The 16,903-nt window shown below is 56.9% G+C and overlaps 1 protein-coding gene across 1 annotated transcript; it reads right to left on the reverse strand.

Annotated features, from left to right (window-relative positions):
- Nucleotides 1-2,034: 2,034 nt before the first annotated feature.
- GHRHR (growth hormone releasing hormone receptor) lies at nucleotides 2,035-16,681 on the reverse strand. Its single transcript, XM_056804703.1, has 13 exons — nucleotides 16,670-16,681; nucleotides 16,493-16,595; nucleotides 15,065-15,172; nucleotides 14,579-14,676; nucleotides 13,473-13,570; nucleotides 9,488-9,623; nucleotides 7,779-7,932; nucleotides 7,482-7,542; nucleotides 6,820-6,889; nucleotides 6,236-6,327; nucleotides 4,324-4,453; nucleotides 3,377-3,418; nucleotides 2,035-2,807 (listed from the first exon to the last, which is right to left on the reverse strand). Exons 1-13 carry the CDS (start codon nucleotides 16,679-16,681, stop codon nucleotides 2,679-2,681), a joined length of 1,233 nt encoding a protein of 410 aa, XP_056660681.1. The 3' UTR covers nucleotides 2,035-2,678.
- Nucleotides 16,682-16,903: the final 222 nt, after the last annotated feature.

Raw genomic sequence — 16,903 nt, forward strand, 5'->3', positions numbered from 1 at the left:
TGCTGGACCCTCCTGAGCTTTCCTCATAGTTCCTTTATCCTACTTGGCTTCCACGGAACATTAGTTATTGGCTGACTTCGAGCGTCTGACTTTCCACGGTTTTCCTGGTTGGTCTCCTCTGGAAATGTCTGAGACAAGTCATCTCCCCCTTTAACGGGGCTTGGGATGGGGGGTGGGGCAGGGAGGGCAGATTTTCAAGCATCTGCCTGGGATCTCTTGGATTGTTTCAGATACCCCTTTTGAGATTGTTTCTGGGTAAACTTTCTCTTTTGTTTCTTTTCTGTTGGGGGAGCGGATGGAGGCCTGGCTGTGGGGGCCCCCTGGGACCTCTTAACTAACCCTTCAGTCCATCTCTCAGACCTGCTACCTCACAGGGCTGCTTCATGGCTCTACAGCACTGGGCGAGCCTTAAAGGGCCCTAGAGATGCCCCTCTTTAATCGGCCTTCAGAAGGGTCAGTCCATCACAGCTGGCCTCTGGCCACCTCCGGACACGGTTTTGTGAACCTAAATGTTCCTGCAAATACTCCAGCATCTGGCATGGTGTTTGCTGGCACTTCTGCTACTGCCTTCTGGAGGGACTTGGAACCACCAACTCCTCTGAATCGTCTGAGGTTCTCAGTGGACCCATGATCTAGGGAGGCCATTCTTCAGGAGCTCCCTTTGCCTCCTGGCCTGGATACTAGAGGGGCCTCCTCATCTTTGCCTCCAGCACAGGAGGCTCCTTTCCAAATGGCCTCTTTCCGGTCCCCAGAGAAAGTCTGATGGAAGGAAGGAGGGAAACACGGAAATCTCTGCACAAGTAACCGTTACTATCAGTATTGCTTCCCAGCTGGTGTGAGGACTTGGTCAGGGGCTCCTCCACCTCCCTTCCTGCACTCATTTCTGATTGCTCCCATCTTCCCACTCTCCACCAAGCACCTGGGCCAGGGTTTCCCTCGTCCTTCTTGGGGTCTCCTGTGTCCCGCGCCGGGCAGACACTGCTCTGCTTTTTGTCTCCTCCCCAGGCACCCTGGCCTATCTCCTACTGCTCTCCATATCACTCTCTGGCTCCTCAGAGCCCCTTGGGCCCCAGGAGGAGGGCCTCGCTGCCAGCCTGCCCAGCAGGCAGCTCCTGGCCTTGCAGTGCTGATGCCAGCAAGTATCTCCATCTGCTGTTCTCTGTAGCTCCTGGCACTACTCCTGGGAGCCCAGATTCTGCCTTTGCCTCCCAGGGCCTGGACCCCAGCTAATAGCTGTATGACCTCGAGCAGAACACCTAACCCTCGGAGACAGACCGCCCAACTAGCCTTTAGGAAGTGCCAAGTCCACGGGCATCTGGGTGGCACAATGGATGGTACCAGGCCTGAGCCAGGAAGAGTCAAATCCAATCTCGGGCACTTCCTAGCTGTGAGGCCCCAGGCAGGTCACTGAACTCTGATGGCCTCAGTTTCCTCCTCTGTAAAAGGAGCCAGAGAAGGAAATGGCAAATGGCTCCAATGGCTTTGCCAAGAAAACTCCCAGGTGCGCAGCCCATGCCCAGGGGCCTTTCCCCGTCCTCCTCCTCCTCCTACCCCTCTGCGAGCTGGACACCGTGGGTCACTCTCCCCTCTGGGGCTTCCAGATCACCCCCCCCCCCAGCTTCTCCTCCTCGCTCTCCCTCTGACTGTAGGTGTCCTCTCTGCTCTTCTCTGAGGAATGAATGGCTGGGTGGGGGGGGGGGCTCCTGATCTCTGCTGGGGATCCTCCGGAGTGCTTCTTGTTCCCCTTACGGACATCCAGGAGACGGGAGAATGGCCGGGCCGAGCCCGACTCCTTCCTCCTCGCAGTCCCTCCGGTGCTCCGTCCAGGGCTGCCCCTTGTACCCTTGCACCACTGGGGCCTCGCTCCTATCCCCCCTAGGAGGAGATCCAGTGCTGCCTCTCACCTGTTAGGCCTGGGCGCCCTTCCCTTCCCCAGCACCTTCCCTCTCCTCCTTCCTGCTTCCTCTCAGCCCACAAGCCCTGCCTCGACTGTCTTTTACCCCTTCCGTATTCCGCATGAGGCCTGGCACATAGTAGGTGCTTAATCAGGGTTTATTGAGACAGCGGGAGGGGCTGCAACCCTGTCCATGGTGCGGAGCCTGAGGCTGGAGTCATCCTGAGGAGGATTGTGGGAGAGGAGCACGCAGGGCCACTCCGCCTGGGCCCCTTTTACTGGGCCTTAACAAGCCAGGAGCTCCAGCCCTCCGGGGGCTTCCAGGGGACCAGAGCTCTGGACGGGCCTCGTGGGCGGCGCCTGGGGCACGAGGGGTGAGATGGGCCCAGAGGCCAGACGAACACCCCGACTATTCTCGGCTCCTGGCCGAGTGGGGGCACCCAGACTGGCTACCAGGGGAGCAGGAGAAGGCTAAGGGGCCCAAGAGGGCGAGAGGAGAGGGCCACCCTGCCTCCCTCCACTTCCCCGGGGGGCTTCCTGGTGGCGGGGACGGAAGCTGGCAGGCCTGGGGGGTGGGGGAGACCTGCAGCTCTGGAACTGTTCCGGGGTTGGGGCGGGGCTAAAGTGTCGTCCTCCCCCTCCCGCCCCCCCCCCCAGCAGGGGCCAGCAGCTCCGCCCCCTCCTCCTCTGCTCTCCTGCGGCTTTGCTGAGCCCGGGACTAGGCACGTGGGGAGGGGGGCCTCGCCGGAGCCGCTGCTGAGGCTGCTGGGCGGAGCTGGTGACTCTAGCACGCGGACGTCGGCACCCTGGGTCCTGAGCCCCGGGCCGCCCTCCTCCCGGGCCGACTCGGCCTCCCGGGCAGCTCGAGGCCGCGGTGACGGCCGCGCCACCTCCTGCTTAGCTCGGCTCGGACCTGGGGAGACAGAAGGGGCGGTGTCAGGCTCGTCGACGCCCCGCCCCCGCAGGCCCCGCCCCTCCCCAGGCCCGCGGCTCTCCCGCCAGCAGAGGGCAGCCTCAGCTCAGGCCCGGAGCTCTCCGCCCTCCGGCTTCCGAGGACCTGCGGGTGATTCAGCGCCAGCCCTCCCCCCGCTGCCTTAGAGGCAATGGGCAGACCCTAGGCCCGGAGTCAGGAAGACCTGGGTTCCAATCCCCCCTCCGACACGTCCTAGCTGTGTGGCCCTGGACAAGTTTGGCTCAGTTTCCCCAGCCTACCTCCCGGGTGCTTGGGTGGATCCAATGGATCGTGGCACCGTGTTGGCCCAGGGCCCGGCACCCGGGGGGGGGGGGTGCAGTCGGGGAGCCGGCCTGGCCTGCCCCCTCCCCGTTACTGTCTGGTTCCTGAGCTCCTGGGGGACGCCCCGGCACGAGGGCCCTCTCGCTCCCCCGTGGATCCCCCCCCCCTCCGGTGGCTCATCCGTGGGGGCTCCAGGGCCGGGGAAAGGGAGGCCGGACGGGGCGGGCAGCCGGGCAGCGCAGGCTCACCTCGTGGTTGAGAAAGCAGTAGAGGACGGCCACGAGGAACCCCTACGGGAGTAAGCGGGCATCAGGCGGGCGGCCCGGCGCCTCGCCGCCCTCCCCTCCTCCCTCGGGCGCTCCGAGACCCAGCCTCGGCTCGCCGCCCTCTGCCTGGAGGCCTCCAGGGCGGTCCCCGCTCAGCTCTGCGCCCTGCAGGCGGGGGCTCCGGGCGGCTCCAGCCTGCCAGGCCCAGGAGGGCCCCTCCTCCCGGGCAGAGGCGGCGAAGAGCGGGGAATAGAAGGTGGAAACGCCTCCGCCGGTCCCCCGCGCTCCGGCCCTATCCGTGGATCCCGCGGCCCCGGGGGGCGGGCCAAAGGGGGGGCGGGGGCGGGGCTAGACCTCGTGCCGGCGTCCTAGGCAGACGGACCCTTCGGGGAGCCTCTGACCCACTTTCCTAGCCATGGACCGGCCACCCAGAGCCATCCGGCCCGGGGGTGGACAGGACTTTGGCCCGGGGCACTGGGACGGAGAGCGCTTGAACTCGCTGGGCTGAAAGGGGAGCCGAGGTGGGAAGCTGGCACACAGGGAGGCGCCCGACGGGACCAGAACCACCCCTCTGCCAATGGTCAGTTGGGATAAGGGTCACCAGGGGCCAGCTTAGAGATCCTCGAGACCAGCTTGCCCTTAGCCTTGGCACCCCTGAGCTTACACACTCACCACTGTGCCACCCTGGGCCTTGGCACCCCTGAGCTTACACACTCACCACTGTGCCACCCTGGGCCTTGGCACCCCTGAGCTTACACACTCACCACTGTGCCACCCTGGGCCTTGGCACCCCTGAGCTTACACACTCACCACTGTGCCACCCTGGGCCTTGGCACCCCTGAGCTTACACACTAACTGTGGTGCCACCTTGGCGCCCGGGCTTGTGCACCAGCCGCTGTGGGGCCAGGACGAAGGCTGGACCGTCTCACCTGGAAGGAGCCAAAGCCCAGCTCGAGGCCGAGGCGGAGGCCGACGCCGGCGCTGTCCGGGAGGAAGTTAAAGAGGATGTAGTGAGTTCCAAACAGGGGGATCAGGAACAAGGTGGACTTGGAGAGGCGCCTGCAAGAGAGGGGGGTCTCCTGAGGGGGCTGGTCCCGAGAGGTTCAGCCGTGATGCTCTGCTCCCTCAGAGCCCATCCATGCCAGAGACGGTGCCCGCCTGCCTCCGTGGAGGGAGTTTCCTCACCTCGGAGTTCCCCGTGGCCATAGGGGGCTCTTTGAGAGCCGAGGGGAGGCTGAGGCCCAGAAATGGGCAGGGCGTGCGGGAAGGGACCGGGAATCGAGGCAGGGACTGGCACGGCCAGTGAGCCTCAGGAGACCCCCAGAGGGATCCCCGGCTCGGAGCTCTGGGTGATGGCCGTCCAGCAGCTTCCCGGCCGCTCCCAGTTCTCCTCTGGGGCCGGCAGGAGGAGGCTGACGCCGGCCTTCAGAGACCCCAAAGGCCTCCGTGTCTTCCCTGGGGCTTCTCTTCTCCAGCCACCAGGCAGGCCCTCCAGGCCGCCGGGGAGAGGACGTGGGCGCCCCCTTCCCGGAGTGGCGAACCCTCCCGGGATGGCCCGATATCCCTCTTCTGGGGCGTCCCTCCTGCACCCCCAGGGCCTCGCCGCCCCCCTGCCCAGGCACATTCCTGCCCCCTCTGACCCAGGGCCAAGACAAACAAGGCTGCTCCGTCTTCCACACGAGAGCCCGACAGCTATGCGCAGCCCCCTCTTCCAGGAGGGCCTCCCAGGCCTCCTTTCATGCGGGCTCCCCGCAGCGGAGAGCAGTGCAGGCTGGGAAAGGCGCCTCTCCACAACCTCGCCAAGAAGCTGGGGGCGACCCCATTGGGCAGATGAGAAAACCGAGGCTCCCTGAGGGTCAGTGACTGGCCCAGGGGCCCGGCCGAGACAGGAGGCAGCCCGCGCCACCCCCCGCCATGTTCAGCCTCCTCGAGGCCCCTTTCCTGCCCCCAGTGAGCAGGCGGCTCTCGGACCCTCCATCAGGAGACAGTCGGGTCCTCCCGGCCTTGGAAGAGGCGGCTCTGGCTCGTTCCGCTCCCTCCACCCTCCCTGGCCCCCCCTCGGCCTGCCTTGCCCTTCCCAGGCCAGAATTCCTGGCCGCCACAGGAGGTCGCCTGGAAGCCCAGTGGTGAGAGCCCAGTCCGACTCCGGGCTGGGTGAGCTCCCGCTCAGGCGGTTGTGGGGATCCCGTGGGACCCTTCCCTGGGAGGGGGCTCAGCCAGGGCCTGGCCCCGACCCCGGGCTCCTTCCTCGGCTCTCCTCTCCTCTTCCCCGCCAGGCCTGCGGAGCTGGCCCTCTCCTGAGCTCTGTCCCTATGAGGCCCTTCTGGGAGGCCTTTTTCCACGGCCCCACTGCAGGCCACCCCTTGGCAGCTCAACCCCAATCCTCCCCCATCGCTTCCCAGCCCCCTACCCCACCCTAGGCCTGCACCCCAAACACCAAGCTCTAGGCCTGCACCCCAAACTCCAGCCCCTACCCAGGACTGTACCCCAAACTCCAGGCCTGCACCCCAAACTCCAGCCCCTACCCAGGACTGTACCCCAAACTCCAGGCCTGCACCCCAAACTCCAGCCCCCACCCAGGCCTGCACCCCAAACTCCAGGCCTGCACCCCAAACTCCAACCCCCACCCCAGGCCTGCACCCCAAACTCCAGGCCTGCACCCCAAACTCCAGCCCCCACCCAGGCCTGTACCCCAAACTCCAGGTCTGCACCCCAAACTCCAGCCCCCACCCAGGCCTGCACCCCAAACTCCAGGCCTGCACCCCAAACTCCAACCCCCACCCAGGCCTGCACCCCAAACTCCAGGCCTGCACCCCAAACTCCAACCCCCTGACCCCCCACCGGTAGTGGGCGTGGCTGTGGAAGTTGTTCTGTCCAGAGTCCAACTTCTTGAGCAAGATGCGGATGATGTTGAGGAAGAGCCCGAAGGTGACCTGGTGCCAGAGACAAGGGAGGACGGTGAGCTGGCCCAGCCCAGAGAGGAGGGGCCCAAGACCACGGGTTCAAAGGGCCTCGCAGGCTCGGACACAAGGACCGAGGGCCGCGGCGGGCCTGGGCCACGGGCAGGGACGGAGGCAGGAGGACGGCAGCCACGTGAGGGGCAGATGCTGCTTCTTGTGGGGAGAGACAGGCTTCCTCTTCCTTGGGGGGTGGCCGGCCCGGAGGGGCGCTCTGGGAGCAGGTGACGCCCCCCCTTTCCTGCTCTGTCCCCCCCCCCAGCCCCTCCTCTCTCCCATGGAGACAAGCTCAGAGCCGGAGCCAGCCGGACCTCTGCGTCCACCCATTCATTTTCACAGAGGAGGGCACTGAGGCCCAGGCTGGGGAGTCTGAGTTTGCCTCCCCAGGATCGCCCAGGAAGGGCTCACAGCCTCTGCGGGACGGGCCCCGGGGCCGCCCCAAGGGAGGTCCGCAGAGGGCAGCCTCACCCCAACCGAAAGGACGATGGGCCCTTTGACGATCCACCAGTAGGGAGAGTCTTCATTCATGTCCCAGCACCTGAAAGGATGTGCAGATCCAGGGTGAGCCTCCCTGGTGCCCCCAGCCCTGCCCGTACTGGGGGGAGGATTCTCTGGAGGATCAGGCTCCTCCCTGCCGGGCAGTGACCTGAGGCAGTCGTATCACACAACCTCGGTGGGCCTCAGTTTCCTCCTCTGTAAAGGGGAGACTAGAGGATCGCTGAGCCAGGCGCAGCCTCCGAGCTCCCTCTGGGCCTGGAACCCAGAAGGGGAGCCACCGGCTGTCCTAGTCTGAGATGGAGGTAGAGCTGCCTCTGGCTCAGCCAAGGGTGGACCAAGATGTCTCTGGGGGCCTTCCAGCTCTGAGACTCCTCGTGTGTGTGTGTGTGTGTGTGTGTGTGTACATGAGTGTGAGTGTGTGTACATGAGTGTGAGTGTGTGTGTACATGAGTGTGAGTGTGTGTATATGTGCATGAGTGAATGTGAGCCTGTGTGCAGGAGTGTGCTTGTGCATGTGTGTGAACCTCACCAAGGCTGAGATTCTGTCCCTCCCAGTGCACTGTCTGGGTGTGGACTAGGGGGATCCGGACGGGGGGTTGGGGGGCCTGAGCTGGGCCCCAGAGAGGACTCACACTTTGTCTTCAAAAGCCAACTTGAAGCCGATCCAGATGAGGATGAACAACGTGGGGAACCCTGCAGATGGATAAGACAGGCTGCCACGAACGCCCCAGAGCAGCCCCAGTGCTGCCCCTTGTCACTGTGAGGCAGGCAGGAAGCCTGAGTGCCTGTAGGAGAGTGGCAGGGGCCCGAGCCACAGAAGGGCCGTACTCTGCCCTTTGCTCTTCTTCATAATCTTGGGCCATTTTTCTCAGCGTGGCCCTGGGCACAGCGCAGACGGGCCCCGGCCCCCGTGCTCCCCCCAGACTTACCCCAGCCCCCAAGAACAAGCCACCAGAAATATCTGGTGCCATTGGGGAAGGATGTGGCCAGGAGACAGGTCAGGTAGAGGGCCTCGACCAGGAGCCAGGTGAAGTTGGTCATGGTGGCATAGTAGGAGAAGGCCACGGAGAGCTTGCAGCTAGTCTTGGGGTGGGAATGAAAGGAGGGGGGAAGATGGTGACTAGAGGCTCTCACCGAGTGCAGAGGTGGTTATCCTTCCCCCCGTCTGCCCCTCTGTCCACACCACTGGGTCCCTCCAAGTGGGGTCCTGGAGGGGGTTGCCCGGCCCAGCCCCTACCTAACACACTTAGCTAACACAATTCTTGGCCCAGAGCAAGTCTTCCTTAACTCTTGGTTGAGGCGGATTGAACTAGAGACCGCTCTGGCCAGGCTAGGCCGGGCCGAGGAGGAAGGAGGCTTGGAGGCTGTGGCCAGTGGAGTGGGCAGAGAGCCGTGGCACTCGGGAAAGCCAGAGGAAGCCAGGACTTAGCATGGAGCTCTGTGACAGCGGGCAGTGCTGCCAGCATCCTCCGGAGGCAGTAGGGCAGAGGCCCAGTCTAGGCTCTAGCCAGATGGGGACAGGCCCACAGGGCTCTCCCGGCTCGGCCTGGGGCCTCTTGGTCCTAGACTGCAGCAGGCCTGTGCCCTGCCCCTGAGCATCTGCTTGCCTCCATTCCCTTTGGAGCTGCTGAGGTGTTTGGTGAAAAGTCCACCTTTCTGAGTCAGAGGGAGGAGAGTCTGGGAGCCCTGAGGCCACGCTGGCTGGACCCAGAGACCATGGAAGAGCAAGGAGAGCGGGCTGCTGCCACCCCCTTCCTGGCAGGGGGCATCCCTGGGCACTGCCATGCCACTTCTGGCTCCGTCTCTCTGATGTTGCCCCAAAGCAGAGCAGCCTTCTTTGTCCTTCTGTGGCCCGGGGGTGGGGTCTGCTCCCCACTGCATCTGTGTGAAAGGCCCAGCCTGCCTTGCTTTTCTCTCAGAGGGCTTTCCACCCACCTGCTCCCTGAGCGCTGATGCTTCTCCCTGCCATTCAGAGAGCATGTATGTGCCTTGGCACACTCAAACACCCATTTTCTCTGGCTCTTTGGGGCAGGCATGCTGACTCTAGGTTTTAGTGTTCTCATCTGTGAAATGGGCTAATCCCAGCTGCCTCATCTGCATCTCCACACTATCATAGAGATCCATTTGTCTGTAGTGTATTATACAATGTCTGTGTGCTGTTGTCATCATTATTTATGAGTACTGAGCTCTGGACCCCTGGCCACCTCCTCCAGCAAGCCTTTGGGGAATCACTAGACCAAAGCCTTCCTCAGCATGGACCCTGTTGATGAATATCCCTTTGCTCCCTACTATTCTTAGTCATCCCCATCTGGTCATTGCCCAAAGACCAAAGGATCTGGTTTTTCCTTTTCCTTCTCTTGTCTTCTTCCTGGTGTTTGGGATCCTAGGCCTGAGCACCTGGGGAGACTCAAGGCTCTCTCTATTCATTATATCCCTGGGATCTTGGGGGAGTGGGAAAGAGAGATTTTACTAAGCCCATTTCAAGGATGAGGAAACTGAGGCCGCTTGGCCAGATTTGTTCCTGGCACTTTTAGACTGTTGGGTCTCCATAGCATAAGGGATTAGATGATGGAGGTGTGGGGGGATGCTGCTTCTGGAACCAGTCTGTAGAGATGCTCCCCAGTACCCAGGGACTCACCGTAGAGAAGGTGCAGTGGTCAACCTCATCCTCGCCTTGGAGCACAGTGGCATCCTTGAGGAACACAGCCACAGCTTTGAAGATGAAGGTACAGAAGAGCTGGACATGGATATAATTCCTGGGGCAGCGAAGCCTCCTGGGGAACACAAAGGGCAGGATCAGAACCCAGCAGGTTGTGTAGGCAAAAATGAGGACAGCACCCATCAGGGCAATGGGGAGGTTGGCCAAGATTGGGTGGAAGCTGTGTGTTGAGAAGGGCTGGACAATGACCAGAATAGAAACCCTCAGAGGTCAGGCTCTGCTCTTTAGTTTCCTGGACATCCCAGGACCAAACACCATGCAGACAGAGGATGCTGAATGAATACACACTGGAAGGATGGGACTGGTTTGGCCCTGCGAGCCCATCTCTGGCCATCACACCTGGCCTTCTGAGAGATAGGGAGTCACTGAAGATGCCTGACTACTGACACGGCGTGGGCATGCTTGGGAGCTGGGAAGTTTAATCTGGAATATGCACCAAATGGTATAGCATCCAGATATTTAAAGGAGAAACTAAAGGAGCTTAAGGAGGAAACAGATAGTAAAACCATATTACCTCAACCTTCCCCCATTAGAACTAGATAAATCAAACCAAAAATAAATAAGAAAAAAGCAAAGGAAGTGAATGAAATATTGGAAAAATCAGAGCTAACATCTGGAGAAGATTGAATAGGTATTAAAAATAATATACTTTCTTTTCAGCAGCACATGGTACATAATACAAAGACTGATCAGGTACTGGGGCATAAAAACATTGTGAACAAATGTAGAAAAGCAGACATAAATGCAATTTTTCAGATCATAATGTGACAAAAATCATAATAAGGGATCATGGAGAGGCAAATTTAAAATGAATTGAAAACAATCTAATTCTTCAAAACTGGTGAGTCAAAGAACAAATCATAGAAACAATTACTGATTTCACTGAGGAGAATGACAGTGAAGAAACAACTTATCAAAATCTATGGAATATAGCCAAAGCAATACTCTGGGGAAAATTTATATCCCTAAGTGCTTATATCAACAAAATAGAGAGGGAGGAGATCAATGAGTTAGGCTTGCAACTCAAAAATCTAGAAAGAGAACAAATTAAAAATCCCCATACAAAAACTAAATTGGAAGTCCTAAAAATCAAAGGAGAAACTAATAAAATTGAAAGTAAAAGAACTACTAAACTAATAAATAATACTAGGAGCAGGTACTTTGAAAATAACTAATAAAATAAGAAAAGTACTGGTTAATCTAAAAATAAAAGAAAGAAGAGAATCAAATTAACAGTATCAAAGATGAAAAGGGTGATCTCACCTCTAATGAAGAGGAAATTAAGATAATTATTAAGAACTATTTTGCCCAATTATATGGCAACAAATATGGCAATCTAGATGATATAGATGAATATTTACAAAAATATAAATTGCCTACATTAACAAAAGAGGAAATAGAATACTTAAATAATCCCATATCAGAAATTGAAATCCAACAAGCCATCAAAGAACTCCTTAAGGAAAAGTTCCCAGGGCCAGATGGATTCACAAGTGAATTCTATCAAACATTCAAAGAACAGCTAATCCTAATACTATGCAAACTATTTGACATAATAAGCAAAGAGGGAGTTCTACTAAACTCCTTTTATGACACAAATATAGTACTAATTCCAAAACCAGGCAGACCAAAAGCAGAGAAAGAAAACTACAGACCAATCTCCTTCGTGAACATAGATGCAAAAATCTTAAATAAAACACTAGCAAAGTGATCACAAGGATTATCCACCATAATTAGATGGGATTTATACCAAGAGTGCAAGGATGGCTTAATAGTAGGAAAACCATCCACATAATTGACCATATCAACAACCAAACCATCAGAAATAACGTGATTATCTCAATAGATGCAGAAAAAGCCTTTGACAAAATACAACACCCATTCCTATTGAAAACACTAGAAAGTATAGGAATAGAAGGGCCTTTTCAAAAAACAATAAACAGTATATATGTGTATACACACACACACACACACACACACATATAATGTAACTGACTTCTCTACTAGCAGCAATGCAATGATCCAGGACAATCCTGAGGGCCTTAGGAGAAAGAAGCTCTCCACAACCAGAGAAAGAACTGTGGGAGCAGAAATGCAGAAGAAAAACATAAGATTGATCATGTGGTTCGATGGGGATAGGATTGGGATTTTGACATTAAAAGATCTCTGTACTGCAAATATGAATAACATGGAAATAGGTTTTGAACCATGATGCATGGAGAACCCAGTGGAATTGCTTGTCAGCTCCAGGATAGGGGAGGGAAGAGGGAGGGAAAGAACATGAATCATGGAAACATGGGAAAATATTCCAAATTAATAAATAAATTTTAATTTTAAAAATGCTTTGCTCATGTGTTTTGCCTGATAATACATGTATGACCCAGATCAAATTACTTTCCATCTCTGAATATGGGGAAGGAAGGGAAGGAGGAAGAAGATTTGGATCTTATAATTTGGAGAAATGTGTGTTAAACATTATTGTTGCATGTAATTAGGAAAGTAAAATATCTTTGAATTAATAAAATAAAATAGGTTTTAAAAAAGAAAAAACGTTTATTCTGGACCCTAGAAGCTGGATTGGAGAAGCAACCATGGCCAGGGGGCCAGTTGGAAGGCATCGCAATGTTCTTCGAGGGGTTGGAAGAGGGCCTTACTCCAATGGCAGGGCAGAGAAATGGAGAGGAAGAGACGGGTCTGAGAGATCTGGGACTGGCCTGGACTTGGGATGCATGGGCCGATAGGCCCAGGAAAACTGACTGCTCAAAGCCCAGTGGCTTGAAGGAGGGGAGGAGGGAGGACCCCTGGATTCTATGCCAGGGGCTGCCTCTCCACAGGGGTGGGGGGGGGGCTTGAGGCAGTTCCTGTTTTCATGAAACAAAAGCCAAGAAAACATTCCCCTTGCAGAGGGGGATGGGAGTCTGACCGATCGGAGGCAGAGGTCTACACTGACCGGAGTCATTGGTTAGTTTCTCATCTCTACCTTTCCTGGGGTGCCTGGCACAAGCTAATGTGAGAGCCAATCAGGTCAGGGGAACCAAAATGGGAGAAATCATGCCATCCATATTGTAGTCAACAAGCTAAATGTCTTTCTCCACAATCCTTAAAGGCAGCTCCTGACATTCAACCTGTTCCGGGAAGATGCTCCACATGGATTGTTTGATGGGAAGCTGTTGATGGGACTTGAGCATCAGGGACATTGGAAAGATTGTCTCAGTTAGACTAGAACACAGATCCTTGACTGGCTCCTATCCTTGGGGAGACCCTCTGCTCCCACTTCCCTTCTATCTAGCACTTTTCCCTAACCTGGAGTTGATAACAGCAAAAGCACCCTATCCCCTCTTGTTCACCTCTTGGTTCAGGTGGGTCCCTGTCCATGGATCTGCCTTCCAGGAAGGACCCTGAAGTCAGGGCCATTGTATAGAGCCTGGCCAAGTGCCCCCACCCTTAGGAGACTACCAGAGGCTTTTCAAAGGTAATAGGGATGAGAAAAGTGATGGATCATCAATTGACCAAAGTAGATCAACTAAACTTTCTTAGGCTCTGTGCACTGGGCTAAGCTTTGGGGTAACCAGATCAAAGGCAGGGACACTGAAGAGCTTACGGTCTCTAGGGGGACACAGCATTAATTTATGGAAGTATTTATTATGGACGCACACCATTATGTGTGAGGTTGGGGAGGGGAAGCATTGAGCCTGGGTCATGAGATGGGCTTGAGGTGGAGATGCTCGTGATGAGGATGATGGGGATGGCAGTGGTGATTTGTGAGCAGGGGATGGCCATTGGGGACCGCTGATGGTCCTGGGGACCATTAGTGATCAGAGGGGATCACCGATGATCATGGAGACCACTGATGGTCGCTGATGACTGTTGGTGATCTTGGGTGACGACGGCCAGTGTGACCTACCTGAGCGTCATCAGGATGATGCTGGCTATGAGGAGGGAAGCCAGGGAGATGCTGTAACCTACTGTGTAGACAGCCTTTACTGTGGAGAAGTAGGCTTTCTGGAAGGGAAAGAGGGCCATCAGCCGGCAGGAGGGGGTCATTCAGACCAAAAAGGCCACACGTGAGCAACCCCAGTACATGAGCACTGAAACTGCCACATTAGAGACGAAGCTGGAATTATTCACACGACTCCCTACTTTTCTCCTTTTCAAAACCAGGTTCTGGGGACTGCATGCCTTTATTCCCCAGCTCCAGACAGGCCGGGGGAGGCTGCCCCACAGACCACTGGCTGTTGGAAAGGGTGGGGCACGGAGAGGGGCTAAGGTGGGGGATCAAACCTCAGAGCCACATGAGAGAAGTCCCTGCCTGTTCAGAGCTGAAAGTGTCTGAGCCAATAACGGATAGCAAGGACTTCTGGGGATAGTGGGTTGGGGTACCACCCCCACCCCGGACTGTCTGGGGGAACCCATCTTGTCCTTCATGGCTGCGCAGCTCTAACTCTCCCTAAAGCTCTCTTGGATGCTGACCTCACTATATCCTCCCTGTAGCCTTCTAGTACAGAGGTCAGTAACACTATCCCATTTTACAGCTCGGGAAGCTGAGGCCCTGAGGAGGTGCAGAGCCCTCCACCGATGAATGGGAGGCCAGCGTGCTATTACAAGGAGAAGCTGGATCCCATGTGAGGTCAATTTACTCCCATGGGTCTCAGTTTCCCCATATGGAAAGTAGGAACAATACCAGGTGCCCTCCCTGCTGTAGGGGGTGGGACAACAATGAAACAAAAATATTTCGAGGGTGGGATAGGGTGGGGCAGGCCTGCCTCCTGCCTCCTGGTCCAGTGCTGTACTCCCTGAACCCACCACATCCTCCCCATCCCCATTGCACCCCCTGGCCCACTCCCTCCCTCACTACTATTCCTCTCACTCCTTCTGGTGCCATTTGTGGGAGCAGAGAGAGGGTATGTGCCAGGCCACGAGGAACATGGCCCAGTACTACTCCTAGGCTGGCCACAATCGCTTCCCCTCCTCCCCGACCCCTCCCCCATCCTGGGCACAGCCACAGCCCACCTCCTCAGTCAGAGACTCCAGCTCCACCGGGCACGCCTCCATGTATGTCGGGGAAGGGTCTGACCAGCCCAGGCCAGTGCAGTCTCTCCTCACTGTCCCTAGAGGGGGCAGAGACAACAGAGGGAGCAGCTCCCTCTAGGAGCCCCCAAGGGTCTCATGGGGACCCCACAATCCGCCCAAGGATGGGAACATACAGGGGAGCCAGAACATGTCCTGGGGGAACAGCAGCCCCCCATCTCTGGGCTGCCCAGTGAGCTGCTGCCCCAGCCTCATCCTTTACCCAGTGTGGGAAGGTCTGGGCCAGAGGAACAAGGGGAGACCCGCCTCACCCAGTGCCAACCCCAATGGGAGGAGATCTGCCCCCCCCCGGACAAATGAGGTCAGAAAAGGAGAGAGGACAAGGAGACGGGCCTGCCCCAGAGCTCTGGGCCTCCTCCCCGTCCCCCAGGAGCAGCAGCTGCCCCCCCACACTGCCTGGCCACTCACCTGGCTTGGGGCTAAAGAGAGAGAAGAAGTCTGGGCAGGGCAGGGCAACCGAAGCTCCGGCCCCCATCGCTGGCCAGCAAAGCAGACCATCCCACTCCCTCTGGCAGCCTAGATGGGGGCAAAGCAGACAGCTTTGGCATGGGGGCATAAAGAGAGAAGAGAATAAGGGGAGCAGCCTGTGGGCAGAGAGGCCCCAATATTGGGAAGGAGCCACGTGCTCCTGGACTCAGGAGCACTCCGTCTCTGTCCCTCTCTCTCTGTCTCTGTCTCTGTCTCTGTCCCTGTCTGTGTCTCTATCTCTGTCTCTGTCTCTGTCTCTGTCTCTGTCTCTGTCTCTATCTCTGTCTCTGTCTCTGTCTCTGTCTCCCTCCCTCCCTCCCTCCTTCCCTCTCCCTCTCCCTCCCTCTCTTCCCCCCTCCTCTCTCTGTCTCTGTCTCTCTCTGTCTCTCTCTCTGTCTCTCTCCCTCTCTCTCTCTCCTGCATCTCTCTCTCTCTCTCTCTCTCTCTCTCTCTGTCTCCCTCCCTACCTCCCTCCTTCCCTCTCCCTCTCCCTCCCTCTCTTCCCTCCTCCTCTCTCTGTCTCTCTCTCTCTCTCTCTCCTGCATCTCTCTCTCTCTCTCTCTCTCTGTCTCTCTCTCTCCTGCATCTCTCTCTCTCTCTCTCTCTCTCTCTCTCTCTGTCTCCCTCCCTACCTCCCTCCTTCCCTCTCCCTCTCCCTCCCTCTCTTCCCTCCTCCTCTCTCTGTCTCTCTCCCTCTCTCTCTCTCCTGCATCTCTCTCTCTCTCTCTCTCTCTGTCTCTCTCTCTCCTGCATCTCTATCTCTCTCTCTCTCTCTCTCTCTCTCTCTCTCTCTCTCTCTCTCTCTCTCTCTCTCTCTCTCTCTCTGTCTCCCTCCCTACCTCCCTCCTTCCCTCTCCCTCTCCCTCCCTCTCTTCCCTCCTCCTCTCTCTGTCTCTGTCTCTATCTCTTCTTTGGTCAAGTTCGAAGGGCCCAGAAGAGCAGCCACAGGGCTAAAGTGGAAAAAAAGAGCAGGAGGGTTTGGGCTCATTAGAGGGAGGATTTCTTGAAAACAAACAAACAAACAAAACCAAACCCTTTCCTTCCTTCTTAGAATCAATACTGTGTATTGACTCCAAGTCAGAAGGCTGGGAGGGAATGGAGGTTATGTGACTTCCCCAGGACCACACAGCTCAGAAGTGCCTGAGGCCAGATTTGAACCCAGGACCTCCTGTCTCTAGGCCTAGTTCTGAATCCAATCAGCCACTGAGCTGCCCTCCAGGAGATATGATTTTAAAAAGAAAAGAGTCAAGCCATGTTTGTCCTTAGCAGGACAAGGCCTCTGGTTTCCAAGGGCCCCGCTGTAGACCAGGAGCCTAGCATCCCAAGCTCCTTTGTGGTCCAGTGGAGAGAAGAAGGAGCTCTAGATACCTGCAGTCCCATTGCGTAGCTCCTCTGCTGTTGGCAGGCATGCCAATTCATTCTTCTTCAGCTCTTGGAGAAGATTGCATTCTGGGTGCACAAGCCCCAACACCTGTGGGGAAGGATGCTCAGAACCCCATGCCCCATCCTGGAGAATGGGCCGTTTCTCCTGCTCTGCTGACTCACCCTCTCTGTCATGGCTGGCCTGGTGGATTGGTATTGTGGCAGAGCAGAGGGAGCAGCAGAAATGAAGGCTGGGCCTCTGCCCTTAGCCAGGTGGCTGTCTAGAGGAGAAGACATGGCAGGACTGGCGTGTGCCCAAGATGAAGACGCTGGCCCATGTGCCCCAAAGGGTGCTGAAAGGACAGCGCAGGAGCCAGCCAGTGAGAAGAGTCAGGAGATGCATCAGTGCATTGTTTG

Source organism: Monodelphis domestica, chromosome 7 (genome assembly GCF_027887165.1).
Source record: "Monodelphis domestica isolate mMonDom1 chromosome 7, mMonDom1.pri, whole genome shotgun sequence".
NCBI lineage: Eukaryota > Metazoa > Chordata > Mammalia > Didelphimorphia > Didelphidae > Monodelphis > Monodelphis domestica.